This window comes from Opisthorchis viverrini, assembly GCF_000715545.1.
Source record: "Opisthorchis viverrini unplaced genomic scaffold opera_v5_121, whole genome shotgun sequence".
NCBI lineage: Eukaryota > Metazoa > Platyhelminthes > Trematoda > Opisthorchiida > Opisthorchiidae > Opisthorchis > Opisthorchis viverrini.
This window is the reverse complement of record NW_008751776.1, coordinates 403,725-422,933: the sequence shown is the minus strand read 5'-3', so window position 1 is coordinate 422,933 and position 19,209 is coordinate 403,725. Positions and strand designations below refer to the sequence as shown.

Sequence of the window (19,209 nt, the reverse complement as noted above, 5' to 3'; positions counted from 1 at the left end):
AAGTCGGTCGACTGGCATACGCAGGACGTGGCCAAGCCAGCGCAACCTATGCAGTGTGATCAGTTCATCTATCGAGGGTGAGTTATTTCTCCCGAATACCATTCGACGTACTTCAGAATTGCTGATCCGGTGTTCCCACCAGATTCGAGCAATGCTCCGAAGACATCGATGGTCAAACACTGAAAGTCTTTTGACGTCCTCGGCGCGCAGCGGCCAGGTTTCTGACCCTTATAGTAATATGGAGCGCACCGCAGCATTGTCAACTCGACCCTTGACAGAGAAGCTGATGTCACGCCTACGCTAAAGGTGACACAGGTTCACGAAAGCTGCTCCATCTTATGGGACATGCGACTTGGCCGCCTTTCCAGTTGTCGTGAGGCTTGTAGAATGTGCACATCTTCCAACCTAGATAGGTTTTCGTTCCACTGAACCTTTCAAAGTGTCATACGGGTCTTTGATGGTCAGATTATCCAACAAGACCAGCCTATCGTTTGTTTCTGCCCCGTAAATTACAACATGGTTTGGATTTTGGGATGATACTAGGTGAGATTGAGCTCTAGAAACCAGGATGTCGTCAGCGTATCGTTCTCCGAAGAAAACTATTGAAATCGAATTCGTCAGTTTTCCTTCACGCCTTTCTAAAATCACCCATGAATTTCTTTGTTTGCTTCCCGTTCCTTCAATTTCTGACTGAAATTTTGTCCTGCAAGTGAATCCGACCAATGCTGAGAAAGCCAAGAAGCACTGTGCAGCTGTTTCGTCCATACTGAGAATCATCAGTAGTGCACAGTTGAAATGGGAACTTATCGTTCAGCAGTCAAGACGTCTATCGAATAATATAGCAGTGAAAACCCTGATTTTCGCAGATGTAGCGTCTTACTTCGTAGTATTTTTTACGCGGCCGTAGAGTTAAAACGAACTACGTCACTGCAGCGTACGAAGCATAAGTGTTGCATGAGGCTTGAGATATCTGGTTTTCTGTCGTTCCGTTTGTATTAGGACTGTTGTAATTAACTGCTGTCCCGGCTCCAGTGACTTAGTGTCAGAAAGAGACTTGCCAACAAGAAACACAACAGCTTTATTGCTAACAAGTCAGTGCCGGAAATTCCACAGGCATCGCGGCCATTAAAGTCTTGAATCCAGACAGTCCGATCGGCGTTGGATGAACGCTAATAATCGCTTGAACACGGCGCTCGGTATTCGCAAAATGGAATAGAATTTTCGAAGGCTACGATGTGTGACTGATGTATTGAAACAGACAGACAATTGAGCTCAAAATACCAGTCCAAACTTTTGAGCCACATCTAAACTTCCCGGGGGCTCAGTGATGCTAGGAAGGTATTCCACCAGAGGTATGATTGCTTCAGTGGACAATGAAATTTCGTGAAAGTAGACTAGAGTGGCTTTTGGTTTGAGCACATACGCAACAAAATGCAACATTTTGGCCCAAAATGTTTCATTCCAATCGCAAAGGCCTTGTAGTTAAGAGCATTGTGAGGCCGAAAAGAACCCCCTTGGACGCATCATGGTTGGCAGTGCTTGTGTGGCGCGCCTGATAGTCGTCAGCCGTTGTTGAACTGATTGACCACATGAGCGTCCAGTCGGCAGCTGACTTTCCTAGCCCAGATGCTTGATGGCTTCTCTACCGCGATTGTTATGGGGTTCCAACAAAATGCAACATTTTGGCCCAAAATGTTTCATTCCAATCGCAAAGGCCTTGTAGTTAAGAGCATTGTGAGGCCGAAAAGAACCCCCTTGGACGCATCATGGTTGGCAGTGCTTGTGTGGCGCGCCTGATAGTCGTCAGCCGTTGTTGAACTGATTGACCACATGAGCGTCCAGTCGGCAGCTGACTTTCCTAGCCCAGATGCTTGATGGCTTCCCTACCGCGATTGTTATGGGGTTCGAGGGTCTCAGTAGGTTTCGGGCATTCTGGCATTACTTTCAGGAATGGGACCTTTCTGACAAGCACCATGTTTTTTCTCAATCTAGATTTACCTCAACGTACTCGATGCATTGATTGGACAAATACTTGGTTCCTTATTTGATGATCTTTCTTGAGTTTCTGTCTGGTTCTGGAAAAAGGAGATCTGTCTGAGTTAGACGGTTCCCTGATGATGTTCTTTCGGGGAAGGGGTCAGGCCTTTTGACGGGCGTTCTGGATGTTTGGCAGCTCATCTACGTGTTGACGGTTATCCTGATTTTTTTGGCACCAATGAGAAGGACTGACCATGTGAATAGTTTGCAACGGCACTCTTACGGATAAGGGTATATCTTCCCGATTCAAAAATAAGATCCTGAATCACTTTTCGGTTTTATCGACCATATCGTTAAACCACCGGTTCGAATCCTTCAGGTCGCTGCCTAGTCTCGTCTCGAAAACGGTGTGTACGCCTTCTTTCACGAACAAAAAACCTATAACGAAATACATTTTACGAGTTTGGTCTTCTGTTTTGCGGAGTGCTGGTCAACTGGAAGCTCTGTGAGGTCTCCAAATGTTTGTCAGCCGTGGATTCAGATGCTCTGATGTAAGTGTTGGTAAGCAGCACAAAGCGCTTACGAGCGAAATTGTGTCTTCCGTCAAGAACTGAACAAAAATTTAGTAAAAGTTCACCGAACCTTGCAATATAGTCGCAACTGATAAACAATGTCCCGCACAATACGATCAAGAGATTCGTAATGTTGAATTCTTTTGGTTCGAGAATAATAACAGACGCTGTTCGCGCGTTTTTAACATTTCGTCTTTATATCATTCCGTATGGTTTAGGAGGCTCAACTCACTGGCTGTTTCCGCATTTCATCCTGGATCCTGTTTTGCTCTTGAGTTACTTGGTGTAGTTAGTTCTTGAGTACAATTGGCCACAAAATTTCATTCCCTTGTGCTTCAGAAATATGATTTAATGAATCACGTCTCGCACCAGTGCATAGTCATGCAGTTCATGCTGGAGCTGGCCAAGTCTTTGAAGTGTGACCCTCGTGCTTGCGTCCGTCCATTCTTTGCCAAGTGAGTCTTTGTCCGTTTTTCGTACATTTTTCACGTTGGCCACTTTAGTATCATCCACTGCCTGCTTCCCTGGTTTACGGTTTTACGGGCTACTTTTCTAAGTAATTGATCCAAAAGAACGCACTCTAAGAAAAATTGGTATCTGGCCTCCCTTTGGGGTGTCGCAATCTAGGTCGTGGCTGATGGGTGATACCTATACGGAACCTCCATAGAGTGGTCTCTTCCCGACAAAATCTCTCTTTAGTTTGTCTGACGCGCCCTCGTGTTCAGTTCACTCTTGACCGGAATTACTGTAATCAAGGGGCCACGCGCTGCCCATGTTTTCGATTCATTCTCCCGAACATATCAACTATCGTTTTACCTCCTGTCCACAGATTCATGAATCCAGAACCCGAATATCAAAAAGCATTTGATGACGAGCTTTCAGCCTTTCGTGACCGTATCCGTGCCCGTGCGAAAGTCCGGATCGAGGAAGCCATGATGAAGTTGGAAGAAGTGAGTCTCATGGCACATCAGCTGTCCCCTCACCTTTGTCTCCGGTTTTATCGCCCTCTGACAACTCCTCGTCTCTCTCTTAGGAGGAACGTGAAAAACGTCTTGGTCCTGGTGGTTTGGATCCAGTTGAAGTTTTTGACACTCTTCCTCCAGTAAGTGTTCGGTTCTTATGGCCTGATTTTCTCACCATGGAGATCTCTAATTCGATATCGACTGGGTATTCTGCCACTCCTTCCCTCAACCTTGGTATTGTGCGTTCAAAATGTGTCATATCTTCGTTACGTAACTATGTCCCAGTTGTTTTCTTATAGAAATTGGGTAATGCGCAGTAAACCTGCTCGATGAGGCAGTCTCCGTCTGAAATAGTCGTTTTCGTTTTTCATTTTGATCAATGAAATTCCCAAATCTCTTCATACTACCTACAGTCAAATAAGTAGCCGCTACTCTCTTGCCCTCACGTCCACGAATCTCTTGAACCACCAGTGCTCTCTACTTAAATGGTAGGCATTTTTATGAACGGACGGACGGTCTGTTGTGACAATTCTTGCAGTGATTGCCTCTGAGACGGTCTTTTCATCATGTCACCCCTCTGCCTCTCTGTCTTTATAGTGCTATTTTGCTTTCTGGATGTCGTTTACAGTTTGGACCATGTTTTGACCATTGCGAATTTCATCATGTAACGTGTACAGCTGTTTGTAGACTCCCGTTGCCTGGATTACTGTGCCTTCCTGGCATGTGGCCTCCCTTATTTCCGCTACCTGGATTATTTGGTCACCTATAACTCCCCATGCAATCAACAGCAGGAATAGAATGCGCGGGCCACGTTGGCCCCGCCGACTTTTCTCATTGTCTGTCGCAATCTACTGTCAGTGGAACCAAAATCGTCGAATGTACTTCTGTTTCCGTTGTTTCCATATTCAATTAAGAGAGGCGCAAGCATAGAGGTGGTTAGCTTTTGACCCTAGCAAAGGGATATGNCAACCAAAAGCAGGAATAGAATGCGCGGGCCACGTTGGCCCCGCCGACTTTTCTCATTGTCTGTCGCAATCTACTGTCAGTGGAACCAAAATCGTCGAATGTACTTCTGTTTCCGTTGTTTCCATATTCAATTAAGAGAGGCGCAAGCATAGAGGTGGTTAGCTTTTGACCCTAGCAAAGGGATATGAACGAGATTACGAAATGTTCGGGTGCTATCGGCACTACTCACCTCCCAGGATGGGATTCACGTGACCCTCACTTGGCCAGGTTGGAGACGCTGCAAGATATAGCTACTAGTCGATGCCAGTGGCGTTCTTGTTATCAGTTTCCATCCAGATGGTCTGAACGAGTGTCTCGAGGTGTAGTAGCCTAGCACCAAGCCCCCTTCCTTCACTTTAAATTACGGTTGTACGACAATGAAGCATCAGTGTTGAATACCGATATTGTACTGTCGATGTTGATGTCGTCTTGTGATTTCCATGGTATTTCTAAATCGCTTTCTCGTGGAAATGTTGTTCTCCAGAACTTTGGCGTTCCTCCACTTATCCCGAGCATTTGACCAATATATCCCAATAATTAAGGGGCCAGCTACCAAGCATCAGACTCATGAGTCGACTCGTCTTTGATTTTTTGACTGCTTCTGTCTGGACTTTGGAAAATTGGAAGTTAGTCAGCGTTACTTCGGATTCTCTGAAAACTCCCTCAGTTTGGCAGTTCCGCCGCAGTCGTTCGTTCTACATCTATTTCACTGTAGAGCAGTTCTCTTGTTTCACTTAAGAAAGGTGTCCCCACCGGTGTTTTGGATTATCTAGGCGCATATTGCCGACCACGCCGAACATGTTCCTCGCAAGTCGCCCACGTTTCGTGGACTTGATCCTATTTACACGTCGATAGTTTTCATTAGATGACCAGTATTCTTGTACTCCTTTTTCGTACTCCTACTTGATATTTTCCCCGTTCAGGAAACGTTCGGATGCATTGGAATGATTGTAAACGTTGTAGATGAGTTTGAACTCATTACTGTTTTACGGTATTCTTGGTTGTATAGAGTCCATCACGTGAAAATTTGGGGATCGTCTGTCAGTTCATGGTGAATTGCACAAAAATCTTTCGAGAAACTCGCACAATAAGCTTCGACTAAATTCGCCTTTTGGTCGAAAACGAATGCTGTGGTGTTGTTGTACCCTAGCGCTTATCACCGAATGTGATGCAGCACTAACTCTGAGTGCCGACCTCGTGTTCATGCTATTCTTCACTCCATACCAAGACCACATCCCTCCTATGACTAGTTTTGCCTAGCTTCTTTGAGGTTGTAATAGCGAAGGGTTACCCTGCGGCTTTTGCGTTCTTTACCGAATTTTTATAGATAAACGGGAGCCAGTTAATCAGTGACTCATTTTTAAATGGCATTTTCTGCAGCAAAGTTAAAATTCTATTCTAAGTCTCACAGGCGTCATTTTATGTGACTAAACAAAAGCCAGCACAGAAAGTTGTAAAGGACCACTCATTAGGTAGATTCTGCTGCATGTGGAATTTTTGTAATCTTCGTCTGAATGTTTGAGTTCTCATTCGAAACAAACCTCTTGATTTACCTATGGAGGTGAATACCATTGTATGTCTTTTGTGTATTCCTATGCCAACGTCTCCCTTAGCACTCTGCTTAGTTTTCATCCGGCTCCTCCCAGGTATAAGAGGGACCCCACAAATTCATTCATAACCAGCAACCGAACGTTTTCCACCCTAGTGTCAGTTTCCTTCATGGACCATCCTTCAGAATCTAGATTTTGCAAGACCAGTTGCAGGCGGTGCTCTGATAACATCAGTTCAAAATGTATCATACGAGTGGTGCACCTGCATCTGCCTTGATTCGTAAAGTTCCCTTACTATGTTGTTGGATTTTTCTCCGAGTTTGGCAGTCGGATCGCAAATTTTTCACCTTGTCAGCCGCAAATAAATGGTTTCTGCTCCGTTGGAAAAAAAACGTTTACTATACGGATGCGGACAGCCCTTCTGACCTATCCGTATTCCTCAGCATTGCCATTACTATTTTTGACACGTTGCCCCGTGAACTTTGTAAGTACGTATAAATGTCCTGTATGAAGCAAATTCAACGTAGCAATGGCCCAAAGCAGTGGCATCGGAAGGGAGGATGTCCATCTTTATCATGTGGCAATAAGCTGAGCACCCATAGAGTAGGAACACTCTTCCTTGTTCGGGATTGTCGACCATTTTCCAAGCTCCCTTCGCCATAACTCGCGCTTGAATTTGAAAATTCCAACCGAGATTTTGTCCTGCTTTATTGGAAATTATTAGCAGCGCGCATCTCACGAATCTGTAGGGAGACCCGATCTCCTGGCTACTAACTGAAAACCAAACTGTTCAGCCACAAGTGGCTGATCGTCACTGTGGATACTCGCACTCCCCCACCTTCCACTTTACTAGTGGGATGAAATGTCTCACGAAATCCCCAAATCTCTTTTCTGTGTGTAATTTATCTCAGAATGGAAGTAATCTCACAAGCCACGCGGGCCTTTTACCAGCAAGGTCATCATCCAAGGAATCAGTCAACATCGAGGTACCTAACACGGACCTGATGATAAATGTATGGACTGCCCATAAGTATAACTTGCATCGTTCATTAACCGTTCGTGACAGGACGCCACAATGTTCAGCTGCCAATTATGGGAATACAGATTCAGGTCCCCGTAAAGATTCGTCGAATGCTTACTGTTGATGTGGCTCGTAACAAGAGTAAAACAATAAAGTGAACTACTCACAAATTTACTGAAACCCATTCGACAACTGATGACCGGTTTCTCCCTGTTTGGGCCTCACCAGTTAGGTTCAAGCCCCGAGTTTCCGTCAAACTTATGCGAGACTCAACTGGATTTCCTGTTTATGATATTCTGCTATATATATATGTACTACAATATTTCGAATATTGTAGCAACTGAAACATGAAGCGACCTTTGTGCAGCACATCCAATTGAACAATATCAGCATAGGTCTACTCTACTTGCATGAGAAAGTCTTGAGTGAACTAATGCGAGTTAGTTCACTCAAGACTAACTCGCGTTAGTTCACTCATGCGACATACGGGTCTTCAGCATTTCACAGCCACCCACCCAACTGCACACTGATGAGGTCTGCTTGTATGGTGACGAAACGTCTGCAAGCCAATTGCCAACCTCGGCGAACAGATCAACAGCCACCTGATCAACAACCAATAATACAGTCAGACTCTAGGTCAACCCACTTCTTGGGGAACAGATTATTGGTTCTCTGGGTAATGAAGTAGTGGAAATGCTTTAACCCGCAAGTGTGTATGTGTGTACCCTTCATGGAATCTTGCGGATGGTCTATTCTATAGGTGTTCTTTTCTCAGGAGTACTTTTGTTTGCTACAACATATGTGACCTCTATTCCCTGAACTCTTTGGCTTTTCCCGTCTCGTTTTACAGGCCCTTCAGGAATGCTTCGAGAAAAAGGATGTTGAAATGCTCAAAACTGTTCTTTGTGGCATGGACCCGAAAGATGCTGAGTATCACATGAAACGCTGTGTGGACAGCGGACTTTGGGTAGACAATGTGAACAAAGAAGAGGATGGAGAGGAAGAGGGAAAGGAGACCACCGGGTCGCCAGCTCAACCTGGTCAGCCAACTGAAGGTGATGTGGCTTCCCAGCAATCCTCGGACCCTATTGTGTAACCGCACACACACGTACACATCTGTGGCCAATCCAAATTGATTCATTCATTGTTTTCACTTGAGAAACGGTGCGGCGATCTACCAACTATGCACATATTTGCCATCTCTTAGTTGAATCGGGCTATCGCTCTGCAGCACATCTAACTCATCTCTGCCTCGTTCAGTGTTAAAGCGTTTCACATATTCTGCTCACCCCGAGCTTGTATTACTTTATTGCCACTTGGCTAAAAGCTGCTGCATCGATTAGGAATCAGTTGTGGTGTTTTTTACAGTCGATCAGATCGGATTGGTCAGAGTTCGCTATTCGTCTCATAGATTGCTTAGAAGTGTGGACCCATGGGATCAGTACAGCTAACACATCCCGTCATTATCATCGGTTGTCAAAACACCGTACTGACCGTACAGTGGTTCTAGCTGCCACGACTTCGTTCATCGATAATATGGGGAGTTGGGCTAGATAGCTGCTCGAGAGGGGAGCTAGGCACTGAAGGCAACAGCTAGGACGTACGAGTGCCGTGACTTATACTGTCTCTAATCGCTGGCGTGGATTCCCTTGGAGCGACGGCAATGATCAGAGTAGCTGAGTTTGCTAATAATGGCTTTCACAATTCGCTGCCAAGTCATTGTTTGACATCCCCTGGTTCGTTCCCAACCTTTAAGTGGTTGTGCGAAAAGAGCCCTTCGGGGAAGTCCGTCGACTGGGATACGGACCATGTCTGCACATTGCAAACTGAGGCAGATTTGTTCAGGTTATTCAATTTTGTTTGGGCCGTCGGACTCAAGAAGAGGTTAGGTTATCAGAGCTCTTCTGCTAGCATGGAAGTACTCGCCTGTGTTTCTGCCACTAGTTGGGGACGTTGTGAACATCCGGTTTTGTGTCGTATTCAGCTCATCATCATCGACAGCATGACATCAGTGTTCAACACCGATGCTTCACTGCCGTACAACCGTGATTTATTTGAAAGCCCTATTGTAAAGAAAAGAGTAAATGTGGACAGGGGAGGGACTTATGCTAGCCTACCACAATCATTCCGAGGTGCCTATACCTCCAGAGACTCACTCAGGCGATCTGGATAGAAACTGACAACAAGAACGCCACTGACATCGGTTGTAGTGTCTCAAACCAGGCACAGGGAGGATCACGCGGTCCTCATCCTGGAAGGCGAGTAGCACCGACAGCACCCAAGCGTTTCGTGATCTCCTTCATATTCCTCTGCCAGCCACACGAGCTATGGTTCTGAGACAACGATTGTCGAACACCTGAAGACGTCTCAGGTCCGCTGCTCGAATAGGCCAACTCTCACAGCCATACAACAAAACAGCCCGTACTGTAGCTTGATACACACGTCCCTTCAGATTCAAGGATAAACCATTCTGACGCCATAGCTGTCTCAAGTTAGCAAACGCGGTCCGAGCCTTGCAGATTTGTGCATTCACCTCATTTGTCACATCGTATTTGCCCCGATTACCTCCTTCACTCTGAGAATCACGAATTATCGCAAATTTAAACACTATCTGGGTTAATTAAAGTGGGCATGAAAAATTGTACGAATCGGACGTTTTAAGAGTAAGTGATCATTTTCTGCGTATCCTCGGGTATTTTTTGTTTTCGTTAGTAATCGAAGTGCCTCTGATTCGCTCGTCACAAAGTTTTAAGAATTGTCCTTCATGTAGAAATACTTTTATACTACCAAGTTTGTGAACTAATCTTGCCGTTCCGTTGCAATGAATCCAATCTACTAGATCGAGTGAGACCCAACGCTTGCAACAGTAGTCGTAATAGAATCGAATTCGCTTGTCGTTCTGATTTCCAGCATTATCAAAAAATTCCCTCATCTTTACAAAATGGTTCACTTGTTCGCAAGGAGCTTCAGTATGTGCCGTTGAGATTTCAACACAATACGCAAGACGTTTGTAGCTCCTCCCTGTTTGAGTGGAGATCGACTGAAATGGATGCCTTCCCTCAAAAATCAAATTGCGCTCACCGCACACCCCACTAAAAGTAATAGTTTCTATGAATTTTCATCTTGTACGACTAGGGTATTCAAAAACCGCGTTTTTTCAAACTAGAGATATACTGTTCAAAGGTTAAGTGGATGGGATTTTTGTTCTCGGGGGAATCGCCCTTTATTTTGACCTCGATGATGACATTCCATCCAACTTACACGTTCTCCACTGTGAAAAATTGAGCAAATTCTTGCTTTCCTTAATACTCAAACGGCATCCGGGTAAAGCTAACCGTTTCGGTCTGTCGTACAATAACGAGGGCTGAGGAGTTCATACAATTCAAGTTGTGTGCCTGTGGCTTATGGGTTTGACCTACTCATCATCATCATTGTCAGCTGTACTAACCGCGTACTTGTTGTAGTTGTGTTGTAGCTGCCACAGTTTCGTTCGCCGATGATTCGGGGAGGTGAGGTAGGTAGCTCCGCATCGGAGGCGGGAGCTGATAAATTAATGCGTAAATACAGCACTGTAGGTGGATTGTTAAGTGGGGGGGGGTCGAGAAGGGAGCTATGCATTGAAAGCAGTAGCTTGGATGCATGAGCGCCATTGAGGGCGCGACTGGGCCATGTCTGTCCTATTCGGAGCTCTGTCATATGCAGTTACAGTGGGAACTAGTTCTGAAATCATTTTACCGGACTTGGAGCGTGCTTCATCGTCGTTAGATAAAGCACCATCAATGCTGACAACCGCAAGGTGCATATTTAAAACCTTATGGTAAAGCAATACGAGACATTCGATGAGAGATTAACCTGGGGCTGGCTGGTCTACCACAGGCATTATGTGTTTACACTCCCAATCAGGCCGTCTGAAAAGAAACTAACAGCACGAATATCGGTCAGGTGCAATTTCTTGTGTAGGGGGATAATGGGGACCCATCCTGGAAAGCGAAACATGAACAATCCATAATATCCTACATACTTCTTTCCCACAATTTGTGGCATCCTGTAGGAGGCACGGAGAACAACATTTGTCTCGGTAGACGATGTTTCGGTCTGCGTAGCACATATTTGACCCACCACAGGTGATGGTGCAAGATGTTTTCCGCGACTGAATTGCCTGCCGCGCGTTTCCCAATAGTCTCATTACAAATTCGTTGGTGTGGTTCGACACCAGTAACACTTCTGAGATGTCTATGACCAAAAATAGGAATACATTCCAGGTCACCTGCACATGAGGGGCACAGCAACACGGCTCATAATGCGGCCGGGCACAAGCAACCCTCGAAACCAAGCTATTTGCCTTTTTGGAGGCGAGACGGCCCAAGTGGTTAGAGCGTGAATTTACTGACCGGAAGGTCCGTGGTTCGAATCCGACCTCCGCCACTCGACTTCCCCTGTCTAGGCTTGGGCAACCTGGCAGTATCCCAGCCCTCGTGCTCCCTTCGGGTGGCATGGCAGCTAGGCACCGGAAGGGTGCTACAGCTGAACGCTTTCTTTCTTTCATTTGCATTTTTGACACCGTAATTGATGCAAACTCTTCGTGATTCGGGTACTTACACTTAAGAGCTACTAAAGCTACCGAGGCATGTAAAATTCTCCACTGTTTCCACTCGAATTGAGAGTGGAACGTCCAGAGACTATACTTTATGAATCATGTCAGCAATTTGGAACAACTCATTCAACTGAGAGTGACGCAGTTCGCTCTGTTGAGAATGGAGAATAGTCCTCATGGTTATCTGCTCACCGGCACTGGACAAAAACTGACAGCGATCTTACTTGTTCGTTTGACTCTTGTCGTAACTACGTGGACAAACAGCAGAGGGTATTTGGTCCTTTCAATCATGACTCGAGACAACCGCACAGCGATTGAAATAGAAAGTGTTACGGCATCCCCATCAGTATGAACTCCAACGACTTGATGTGCTCGTTGGTGTACCATCTGACTTGTTTGTCTTCACATCTGATCCACTACTCGGTGTTCGTTCTTTAGGTACTTATCGCTAGTACATCATGCCAAACAAGATTGATCGAAACATAAAAAATAGCCTAGGTTGCTCGGAGCAGGATTGAGTCAGAGGATGTGGCGACGATCTATGTACGCCAGGAACATAGAGAATAAGGTCCTTCAGCCGCGGAGTATGTCACAAGCTGCGGTCCTATGCCACTCATGTCGAGCTGTCGTTTCCCCCAACAGGTGAGAAAAGTAGACCGCGAGGAAAAGGAATAAAACGGTTTACGAAACAAGTGGGTGCCATCGATTCCGTTCACTTCGTGTGCTTCACTGGAGACACTACGATACATAGCCGCTGACCGAAGTCATTTAGGTTTCTACTGCCCGTTTCTAAAGAAGTTCTGGGGTGTATGTACCTCGGCCTTTCGCATTGGGCTATCACTAGGTTTCATTTCCTTTTTATGACTCTCTATTATATGGCTTTATCTTGCTGGCATTTTTGTACGACGGTGAAGTGTCAGTTTTCTCTCGATGTTGATGAAGAAAACAAGCTGTTAAGATCTCAAGAGCTTGTCACCCGTGAGCAGTTTACCAATTCGCTGGATAGAAGTGACTGGCGACAATTATGGCCCGTTCCTTCAAAGTGTGCCTATGCTTTCCCGTACCCATTACGAGTGTGTGCAGATGGCTGATGTTCGCAACACCATCAGTCACCAATAATTCTGTAAGATCTCTCCACCTACCGAACAATGGGACCTGAAAACACTCATATCATTACGGTCGGAAAAGCCCAGTCCCCTCGCCAACAGGGTCATCAAGGCGGAAGCCATTGTTCACCGAAATCCTGTTAACTTATAAGGATAGAGATTGAAAACAGCATAAAATGGATGTAAAAATGAAACAAAATAAAACAGCGCATTTGGCAAGGAACAAAAAAGTGTGGTGCGAACGTACGTCGAAATTAAATCAGTCAGTTCCAGTAAGACTCCTTGACCAACTGCTGCCATTTTCAGGACACTTGGTGTTTAAGCATAGGCATTTTGGTGGATTTGTAAGGAGCAAACTGGTGAAATAGATCTCCACTAGGCAGGTGATCACATATTAAGGTGTTTTCGAAAGCGTAACCAGCTTTTTCGCCGTCATCCGCGTGCTCATCAAATGAGTCTGTGGTCGAATCTGAATCGTCCCCTAAATCAGTGTATCGAGCTGAAATCTGCGGATTGGACATACGGTTTGTACGGGAGTAGAAACGATTTGTCAGCCGTCCCGGTTTGTGTTCATGCATCATTCCTCGCATTTTTTCCTCGAGCAAGCAATCGTTGACGGGACTATACAAATATTCGTCCGGTTCGCAGTCACCATCCTCAAAATCCAAGTAGGCTAATCCTCGACGCAGCTTCGGTGGTTCAGGTAGAAAAACCGGATCTGGAGACTTTGAATAACTATCACTTGAACGGTGAAGTTTGTCTTTCGAGTCCGGACGAGAACGTGCGACAAGCCTAAAATTCAATGGGTTAGCGACGTTATGATGAAGGGAAGACGGCCAAGACTCTTCGGCAGAGAGCAGACGTCCACAATTTTCGACTTCCTCCTCCACGCCATCCGCATCACCACACTTTCCAACACACATGGGGTCACTAATGCACAGTCTCGGTGCGTGCACACTGGAAAAACGCGATCGAATCTGATTAGGCAATGCGTTCGTGGTGGAACTGCACACCCGGTTTTCCTCACTATTCATGGCGAGCTGGTCGCGTATCGATCGACTGAAAGTTGAATACGGGACGAATTGATTATCGTTTGCAAGCTTGCTCCACATCGTCTGCCACGTGAACATGCCCGTCGTACAGCATATCTAGGGGTAGGTAGTTATTTAATTATCGTTCAGCTGTAGTACCCTTTCGGTGCCTAACTGCCATTCCATCCGAAGGTTGCACGAGGGTTGGGATACTGCCAGGTTACCCAAGCCCAGAGAGGCAGAGGTCGGGTTCGAGCCACGGACCTTCCAGTCAGTAAATTCGCGCTATAACCACTTGAGCCACCTCGCCCCGAGGGGTAGGTGGGACAAGAAAAAATTAAAGTATGCGTAGGACAATCGGAAAGATACAAGTGAAGATGATCTCGACAGTGTTTGCTCTCCGTCAAACTTGCACCTGAACTTCACATCGCTGACCAATGGGTCAACAAGTGATATCTGCCAGTGCCATTACTGATTGCCTTGTGTGAGTTCCCTGACGGTCCACACGTCCAAAGCTCTCCGGTGTGGATTTTTAGAAGGTACAATAGAATCTGATATGAGAAATGTGTACTCCAATAAACAGAAAGTCCAAGCATACTTGAACAAAAAGACATGCCTGGAGACAGAGCCTCTTGCTTACCAGGCATCTCAGCGTTCATGATAGATGCACCTAGAATCCTCATTCTAACATCTAGTAAATCCTCCCCATCTAGTTTTTAAGAAGATAGGTATAATGTCGGCATTCTGCTCACATATGTAAAAGTACTGCGTCTCTCAAAAAGATGCAGACAAGGAGCTTGGGATGCCCTTCAAATCGGGAAGGGGATATTGAGCAGTGAAGCACTGACGGCAACAGAACAGTTAGATAACAATCTGCGAAGTGTTAACTTGATTAGTCGACGAGGTAAAACATTGCTTGTCTTCATTCGTAGTATGGTGTTCTCACTGAAAATCTACATAGAGAGACAGACTATTCATGGGAATGGATGACAAACCACGGTATAACTTCGTTTCAAATTCTTATTATACCTTTTTCTCATTCAGACTCCCCGAAACCCTACTATTTTTTCCATATAGGATGATTACAATTCTCCAACTGATCAAAGTGGCACAAAACCCTGTACCTTTCTTGTCGCACTGAACATCGTAAAGATTTAATCGACCAAGTTATTCTCCCGTTTTTAGTTCAAATGGGGTTCTACGTTCAATTAAGATTTCGGCTCACAGATAAAGCCACGGCAACCTAGCAGAATGAAGTAGATGTGGTTCTCATAAAGGAAACTACTCACAAGGTCGCCGAAAACTTTTCGCAGCCCACGAAAGATTTAATCGACCAAGTTATTCTCCCGTTTTTAGTTCAAATGGGGTTCTACGTTCAATTAAGATTTCGGCTCACAGATAAAGCCACGGCAACCTAGCAGAATGAAGTAGATGTGGTTCTCATAAAGGAAACTACTCACAAGGTCGCCGAAAACTTTTCGACAGCCCACGACCGGTTTCGCCCTTCTTGGGGTTCATCAAGTAGGCGCAGTCCCCGAGTTTCCGTCAACCTTATGTTCTGCTTGAACCCAAATTGGACTATTTCCGAGAGATACACTCATTTGCAAGTCAATTTGGTTTTCACGAGAGACTCAACTGAATCTCCCATTTATGATATTCTACAACCGAATGTGCTGCACACAGACCGCCTCATGATTCAGTTGGCACGATATTCGAGATATCGCAGTATATTTTCATAAAGGTTTGTTGATGACTAGTGGAGGAGGATGAACGTCGGGAACAATTCGTTGGACGAAGTTTGAGTGGAAACCAAAGCGCTTGCTCAACGCGAAGTTGATAAAGATATTTCTTAAGGTTCCAATGCACCCAGAGCGTTTTTATCGACCTGACAATAGGGGGGCAGGGGAATCCACGGCTGCAGTCATCATCATGGACAGCCTTCAAAACCGGCGCTTTGCTGGTGTAATAGCGGGAGTTAGGGAAACAATAAATCTGATGGTGAGGATACAAGCAATAACAGAACGGAAAGCGTACGGTTTCCCAGGAGTCCATAAACTTCCTAGCGACTATTAGATTATAGCGCCATCAATGGACTTTATTTGATATGGTTACACCCGGACACTTCGCACAAGCAGTTCTGTAAATAGGTGGGGTTTACAGTTACTGAGAGAAAGTATGACGTCTTGGCATTTTGGGTCATCAGGAGTAAGACATAATTCGCCTGATCAGCTACCATCATTCAGTATAGTATAAAGCTGCGGATTTGCTCTCGGTGAACACGATAATCGCGCGATAAGACATTTCGAATGCATTTGCCCAACTAGATGCCATTTTACCCACTATTGAGAGTTTATGGTCACATACCATGGATATAATGCGAGGTTGGGTGTCGGTGGTCTGAAACGTGGACGTTTGTGTAGGACGGCCACGAACCCCCAAAACAGAGACAAACGCTCTACTGAGGAAGAGATGAGGGTATGGCTGAGTGTCCATACGAAAAGAAACTTTCCAGAGTTGCATTCTTTCATCGCTTTTTGTTATCCAGTTTTCCCATTCCCTCCAAGGTTTACTAAAAAAATTAGACCATGGGTTTGGACTATTCAAAGCATATGGAGATACTAAAAAATCGTTCAGCTGTAACACCCTTCAGGTGACTAGCTGCCATGCTACCCGAAGGAAGCACCAGGGCTGAGATACTGTCAGGTTGCCCAAGCCTAGGCAGGGGTAGTCGAGAAACAGAGGTCGGGTTCGAACCAAGGACCTTCCGGTCAGTAAATTCGCACTTGGGGCATCTCGCCCCCATAGAGATACTAAGCTATTATGATATGAAACAATTAAAGAGTGCAGTTACTAATGTATCGAAACACTGGTAGCTCGAGTGCAACAGAATTACCAAGCTCGGCGAACAGATCAATAGCCATCCAATCTACAACCGAAGAATGCTGCAGAGTCAGTTTATAAACGGGTTCGTTTATGTTCAGAAAAAAAACAAATCAGTGCCCTCGGCATGAGATTGTGTCAACACTACTCGTAGCCAGACACATATTCCGCCACAGACCAGTCAGACTCCAATTTCAGGGGGCCCCGCACTTCCGCACCCGTGGACCTCACGATTGCCAACTGATAGGTGTTGCAAGCCCTGAAATGGACGGGCGGGGAAGAGAAAACATACATCACGTGAGAAAGATCTTCCACGAACACCAGATTACAAAGCAGTATAATGAAGCCACTAATGGGTCTAAATAAGATTGTCGAGTTCTTTCAGAAACCCTATAAGTAGAGTTGTACAGAAATAATATGCTGCGACATCTGGACTGTCGTGCCAACCGAAATAGTAGACGGCCTTTGTGCAGCACATTCACTCAAATAAAAAAGTTAGTCTTTCATTTGTAACACCCTTTCGGTGCCTAGCCGCTATCCTACCCGAAGGAAGAACTAGGGCTGGGATATTGCCAGGTTACCAAGCCTAGACAGAGTAAGTCGAGAGGCAGAGATCGACTTCGAACCACAGAACTTTTGGTCAGTAAATTCGCGCTCTAACAACTTGAGCCATCTCGCCTCTACCTACTTCCACCTAACTTTCGTGCGTCAAACGATCCCCACAAAGGCTGACGGCAAGTGAGTGTTGTTCTACCCCAAAGTGCCGAACTATACAGTTTACAGACTTATGCGCAAGCCACCGAGTGGAAGGTCATGTCCATTCTTGACACCTCATTTGCACCTCTTTGGGAAACCTAGTACTAGTTTCCAATGGGGCGCATGGCAACCAGGTACTGGTGACGGAACTAGGGTTGTCTACTTCTGGAGAGACTACCTGAAGGGATCGGCTGAAAATAATCTCCTCTGAGAGGGGATCTCTTGCGAGAGGGATATGTTGGTTGGAAGTAGCTTCAGGAGACTACCCAAAGTGGTCACGACGGGAGACAACAACACTCGGTTTTCGATAATGCACACATGCTAACTAACATTACTATGTGATCAGTTAATCCTGTGTGTAAGCTGCCTATTTTGAATTCTAGCAGCTACCGCTTGCTTCAGCTCTGTGAAAGCCTCCCTGAAGGCACGTCCCATATCAAGGTGTGAGGAAAAACCTAATGAAGACCAAAGATAGTCAAAAGCAGAATAAAGGGCCTTTTACCCTTACTCTGCGCGGAAAATTGGGTGCCGAATCCAGCCTTGGAAATTGAACGTGCAAAACGAAGACTTAGATACAGTGTACTGTAAGCCGACTATACTAAAGAAGCTCCTCAAGAGCTGAATCCAGTGAGTGGAAGAACAAGGCTACTCACCGGCAATCACGGTAATAGAGCTGACGCATAGCATCGGTCACAGCCTGTATGGCCTGCTCTTCTGAAAGCTTCTTTGGATCACCACCAGCGAGATCCTCCAAGCGTTGTCGGAGCAGTGGAATGGCGAAGTAGGCACCGAAACCACTGGCCATGCAATCATCCATGAATGCTGTAAATGTGAAAAGGGCAAAATAATGTCACGTGCAAAAAACACGAAAACCTACACATTTGGGCACCCTGGCGGCTCCTCAAGGCGCTTAAAACCGTGAAATACATGAAAAGTGTCTTCACGTCACATCGTAATGAGATAAATGGGGTCGACCTATTCTCTGTACACATAACGGCAGTGTCATGATTTTTGTGTGGTTATTATTCTACTTACCATATATACTCTTACTGAACCTTTGTATGTACGTTTCAGCTCACCCACACCTGTTCTTAGACAAGTAAAACGTTGCTTATCCTCGAAAACCGGGACTCTGTTCTAACTGGTTCTCGGACACATTCTAAACATCTCAGACTGGTTGATGAAAAGACACAGCTGTTGCTTCCTAATGCCTTTCTTCAATGTCATCTCTTACTCCTGTTCTAGTTATTGCTCTTCTAAAGATCCCAGCTGTTAGCAGGTCAAAAAGCACCAAGGAAGATAATCTATTACATAACGCCGCTCATATCATTTGGGGTTAGCCATTGAAACCTCGTTCTCCCGCCCTGAACGCTTCGCTTAAAGTGCGAAATATTATTGGCTAGCAAGCCACCTCATGTGCGCATTCCAGTTACGTAATTGATAGATATTTACTGCATTTCCGAAACTCAAACATAGAATCCATTTAGAGCCCGGCCTAAAGCTGCCACCTTGACGTGGTGGTCGGGCTTGAGTGCTACAGCGATCCCGCGGGCTACACTGGCTGGAACTTCGTTCCACAAGGTGCAACCATGCCAGGAAGACCAAAGGGGAGCAGCCAGACCAAAAGCAGCAGACCCCGTACTACGAGTAATCGTGCTACGAGGCGGTCTGGGGGTAAAGTCGTACTGTCCTCTGCGACAGGAGTGTGAAGGCAGTAAGGTGTTTCCCCCAGGCGACCAGCATGTCCATATTTAT

At 45.6% G+C, this 19,209-nt stretch overlaps 3 protein-coding genes across 3 annotated transcripts in view; 1 reads left to right on the top strand and 2 right to left on the bottom strand.

Annotated features, from left to right (window-relative positions):
• The window catches only part of T265_06013 (hypothetical protein), a gene marked incomplete at both ends in the record, with an annotated part of 24,247 nt that extends 15,804 nt beyond the window's left edge, over positions 1–8,443 (top strand). The window contains 4 exons of the mRNA XM_009171172.1: positions 2,889–3,004; positions 3,379–3,499; positions 3,583–3,651; positions 7,938–8,443. Of these exons, the coding sequence (XP_009169436.1) occupies positions 2,889–3,004; positions 3,379–3,499; positions 3,583–3,651; positions 7,938–8,183 (552 nt within the window). The remainder of the gene's footprint in view (positions 1–2,888; positions 3,005–3,378; positions 3,500–3,582; positions 3,652–7,937) is intronic.
• Positions 8,444–13,092: 4,649 nt separating this feature from the next.
• Positions 13,093–13,821, bottom strand: T265_13926 (hypothetical protein; the record flags this gene model as incomplete). The annotated part of the gene is made up of 1 exon (XM_009171194.1): positions 13,093–13,821. A coding segment is annotated over one exon (729 nt), but the record flags the coding sequence as incomplete, so codon positions are not given.
• Positions 13,822–13,988: 167 nt separating this feature from the next.
• Positions 13,989–19,209, bottom strand: part of T265_06012 (hypothetical protein) — a gene marked incomplete at both ends in the record, with an annotated part of 15,726 nt that continues 10,505 nt past the window's right edge. The window contains 5 exons of the mRNA XM_009171171.1: positions 13,989–14,082; positions 15,279–15,396; positions 16,438–16,579; positions 16,686–16,957; positions 18,108–18,276. Of these exons, the coding sequence (XP_009169435.1) occupies positions 16,843–16,957; positions 18,108–18,276 (284 nt within the window). The remainder of the gene's footprint in view (positions 14,083–15,278; positions 15,397–16,437; positions 16,580–16,685; positions 16,958–18,107; positions 18,277–19,209) is intronic.